The following is a 4,556-nucleotide window of genomic DNA, read 5'->3' on the forward strand; positions in this document are numbered from 1 at the left end:
CTATTTGTTATTTATTTATTTATTTATTTATTTATTTATTTATTTAGTTGGTTAGTTAGTTAGTTATTTTTAACGCTGCCAAGTCAAACTCCTGCATTAAGTTGTTCGTTATTCACTTTGAATATTCAGGGAACTATGATTTCGGCTGATTTTGAAGCTTAGAATCTCCCATAAAATGACGTGAAGAGTTATTTATCACTGAATTTATACACTTTTCACATTTTATTCAAGCTTGCTATATCCCAATTCTGGTTGGGGTCGCTGCTGTTGATGTTTTTACCAACAAAAAAAAGATGAACTAAAAGGGTATCTAAATCGTGCCATAGAAGTTTAAGACGTATTAACGCAGTCATCTCCCCTGGCAGCTAGAGCTCTGGGATATGCAAATGAGACGGACTGGGGGCGTTCAGTAGTTGAATGTACTTTCTTGCTGCTGGGCGATATTTGCCTTCAACTCGTGGTGTTTAGATGTGTAGCACTCTTTCAAAAATAATCAACAATTTTTAAACCCTATTTTATTTTTCTAACGTTAGATTTATGGTCGTATTTCGTTTGTTTCCGACTTTTAGAATACGAGAAATTTTTTATGTGAACGTTCGCCATATTGAACGGGTTCCTTATAAGGAAATTGACCCTCCGACCTCGTTTGCAAATCGGTGCCATGATTTTCAACGATGGCGTTTGTGAAACTGGAGCACTGTGATGGTGGATGATATTTCATTTCTCAAATGGATTACGCTCTACATTATCGATTTTTTTGGTTATTGTCTGATAGTTAATTGTGAAACACTTTGAAGTGTTGTTCAATTGTGCCCTGGATAGCGCCATGGAGCGGAGATTTCACAGAAAAAGTTGGCGACGAAAGTCGTGTTCCATTTGTGCCTCATTTTGCGTTACACCCCTTGTCAACATTGTACTTCTGGTACTCCTGGTTTTCATGTGTCCATCTTTTCAACAGCCAGTGGGAGGTAAGTTCTTTATGTTTCCAAGTTCGAATCTACAATAATTAGGATTTTACGCTCCACTGGGTGGAGTCAACCGAAATCTAGACTTTTGGTTGAACCGCTAGAAGTCTCTCAGCATTAGTATGTCTTTTTTTCGCTTTTTTTTCCTCGAAATTTTAGATCAACATTTACCCCTCGACAGGGCTCAAATGGAAAGTTTGCTTTGTGCGGTTGATGCACTGAAGCGAAGAAAGAATGGTGAAATGTGTAGATCTAGACTAGATCTACATTACATCTCTATGGCTACACAAGATCTTCTGCATGCATGTCATTCTCCGGTGTACTCGTAGGTCGTAGGCCTGTTTATTGATTTAGATTTTAGGCCTAGAATGTTTGAGAATTCTGCGGTACTGTAGTCAACTGGTCTTGCCTTCTAATCCTCAACACAACAATGAGTACGGGTGGAGTGTCTTACAATGACTGCGTACAATCACAAAGTCTAAAAATACTAGGCTCGCTGTCATAGTAGGCCTTCTACTGCAGGTTGATCCAATTCTGACTCTAAATGTAGCAACAAAACTGGACGCACTTCTTACAACGGAATTCACCTTGAATGAAAGAATTACAGTTACACTCTTTGATTTAAATCTTTTCCAAAAAAATCTTTGTTGTTGCAAAGTTCATATGAAAAGCCTAGAATCTATTATGGCTATTGAATTTTGTTTGCAATTTTGCAAGTGTTTGAATAATAATTACATTTTAAAAGCGAAGTGGCTAGCCGTACTTATCTTAGGCCCTATTAACATTAGAAAGCATGAGTGAGGCTTAAAATACATGCACAGTCATTAAGGCACCTGGTTTCGTCTCAGATACAAATACTTTAGGTACTGCACACACAACATTTTTTTACAAGTCAGTAGGCCTTTTACTTTTTTTAAGAAAGTGGCTATTCTCACCCGCCCGGAAGTTCTCGCAAGATCTACTCCTCCCCTCTTCTCTCTCTCTCTGTCTCTTTCTGAATACTGTCTATCGGTGTGGACGATCAAATTGACCAAAACAAAGTTAAAAAATGATGTTAAAACACAAAAGTAAATTAATTTGGTTGTCTACAAAGATGCTACGGCTATTTAACTTTTCGAATCGAGCCGAACTACGCGGGTCGCCATTTTGTTTTGTTCTCTCTCTCACTCTCTCTCTCTCCACTGCCCACAGACAAAATTGTACGCTTTTAGTAGGCTACAAGTACAGTTGTAATGGAACGTTTGTTCACAGCACAGAATTCTACAATTTTTCTCTTATATCACAGTGTAGAATTCTGTGGTTTAGGGTGAACGCAAAATTTGTTGACACGCGCACCGGGTGAGAATAGCCACAAGACCCGCCTGCACTATTCTCACCCCGGGTGAGAATAGAGGTGGCCTTTTTTAATGGTCAGTCTAGCCATCATATATATATTAACAGAATTTAAAGAAGGCTAGCCCTTCATCTCTGTCTTGTCTTAGTAAGGTCTTAGGATGCATGAAAAGATGGTCCATAGCTTTACGACAACTTGCCCCTATTAAAACTGCACGAGAGTAGTAAAACTGACATTATTTTTTTTAAATGATTTTAAAAATTTCTAGTAGCCTATAGAGTCTAGTAGCCTGCCTAGCCAAGAGGATCCAGGGCAGCTAGATTAAAATGATCAGGAAAATTATAAATGAAATTGCTAGAATCTAAAATGTTTCTATCACGATAATGCCATGTCTTGGTCTAAAATTGATAGCTAGCTGTACTCAGAATACCATTTATGAAAGTATTGAAAGAAGTGCTCAATTTTATCCACTTGACCACTAGAGCCCCCGTCACATGATGTGAATTTCTTCTTACACAGAGCAAAGGATTTTGACATTTGTATCATTCATTCCACTCTGATAAAAAAAAAATTAATTCCTACCAAATACAAAAAAAACGCATCCATAACGCACTGTAATTGTAATAAAAATAAAATAGTGGGCTAAAAGTAAGACAATCCTCACACATTCCTTGACCCCCGAAGTATTGACCATGCACATGCCACATGGATGTCCTTCCCATGGAGCATGAAAGTCAAGACCGTAAGGGAGAGAATGAGTACTTTGGCTATAGATCTACTTTCTATTTATTTAAAGGAAGTGTATACAGACCCGGTAGCCGGGAACAAAGTCATGAATTATACAGGACCTGGTAGGGGAAATCTTGTGATTTCGGAAAGTTTCAGTGCCCAGACCCGGTAGAGTGTGTGTGTGTGTGAGAGAAAGAGAGAGAGAGAGAGAGAGAGAGAGCAGGGGGAAGTGCTAGGATAACATGCCCCAGTTGACAGGAGGAAACGAGAGAAAGATAGAGAGGGAAAGTAGGTGGGGGAGAAAGAAAGACAGAGACAAACAAAGAGAAAGAGAGAAGGTTCAGAGCGATGTACACAGAGGAGAGAGAGAGAGAGGGAGAGAGAGAGAGAGAGAGAGAGGGGCAGAAAAAGGGGGGAGAGACAGACAGAGCCTAGGCCATAGATCTAGAAGAATCTAACGTAAGTCTACCCTGAGCCAAGAGGGCACTGAAACTTTCAGAAGTCACAAAAGATTTCCCCCACCGGGTCTGTATACACTCCCTTATTTAAAATATGTCTACCGCAAACTGTCAAGGCAAAACTGTTGTATCATACCATACCTTTCTGCTTTAGTCGCCATTGATATTGACAGACAAAACGAAATGAAAGAGAAGATATTTTTAGTAATTCATTGCAAACATTGAAACTGTTTTATGCCCAGATTGATGTCCTGGTTGACCGGTGTTCTGGCTTGGTTTTCTCCGCTCCTCCTTTCCAATTAACGTCCATCGTCTTTACCTTCCCTCCTTTTTTCTGTTTGTTTCTATGTCTTCTTGTAACACCTCTCCAGCTCTAATTATTGAATTTTAATGATATGTCAGTTGTCTGAGTTGTTTATAATTTTTATTTTAAGTAAGTGTCCGTAAATTTGTGTTTTTACCATGGCTACCGTAATATTTCCCACCACTACAATAAATGAATGAAGTATCATATCTGTCTGAAACAACTTTTCCTACAGAAATCAAACTCATGTCTCTTGGTCTAGGTGTTTGCCTCTCATTCAGTAGTATAGGTCCCGGGTTCGAAACATGACAGCGACGGAAATTTTCTCCTTTCACCTCCTTTCCTGCACTTAAACCTGTGCTCCTGACTCTCTTTCTGCAGCCTTTCCACTGTGTACTCCTTGGATTCTTCTTCTTAATGTTGTCTTTCAACCACACCCCTATAAAAATCTCAGAGGTCCTGTGTGCAAGTTGTGCACGTTAAACATCCCTTAGTGGTCCCAAATCGATAAGAGTAGGCTTAGGTCGCCTCCCAGGTAAAATTCAAAATAAATTCCATCCAAACCGAAAATGCTTAATGTGTCCCGTGCATTCATATAATCATATGACCATATACAGTTGTGAGTGCAGTAAAAGCACATAAAAAATCCCCCCAAATTCCCTCATGTTCTACCTGGTGTGGAATCAAAGAGTGTTACCATCACGCCGTAGACCCAGCTGTGAGGCTGTGTGAGAAATGAAGATTTTGTGCTTGGTTTGCAGCTTTTT

The 4,556-nt window shown here is 39.3% G+C and overlaps 1 protein-coding gene across 1 annotated transcript; it reads left to right on the forward strand.

Moving 5' to 3' along the window:
- Nucleotides 1-491: 491 nt before the first annotated feature.
- Nucleotides 492-969, forward strand: LOC106014107 (neogenin; the record flags this gene model as incomplete). Its single annotated transcript, XM_013091155.2, is given in 1 exon segment — nt 492-969. A coding segment is annotated over 1 exon segment (143 nt), but the record flags the coding sequence as incomplete, so codon positions are not given.
- Nucleotides 970-4,556: the final 3,587 nt, after the last annotated feature.

The sequence above is a fragment of the Aplysia californica genome, unplaced genomic scaffold, assembly GCF_000002075.1.
Source record: "Aplysia californica isolate F4 #8 unplaced genomic scaffold, AplCal3.0 scaffold02440, whole genome shotgun sequence".
NCBI lineage: Eukaryota > Metazoa > Mollusca > Gastropoda > Aplysiida > Aplysiidae > Aplysia > Aplysia californica.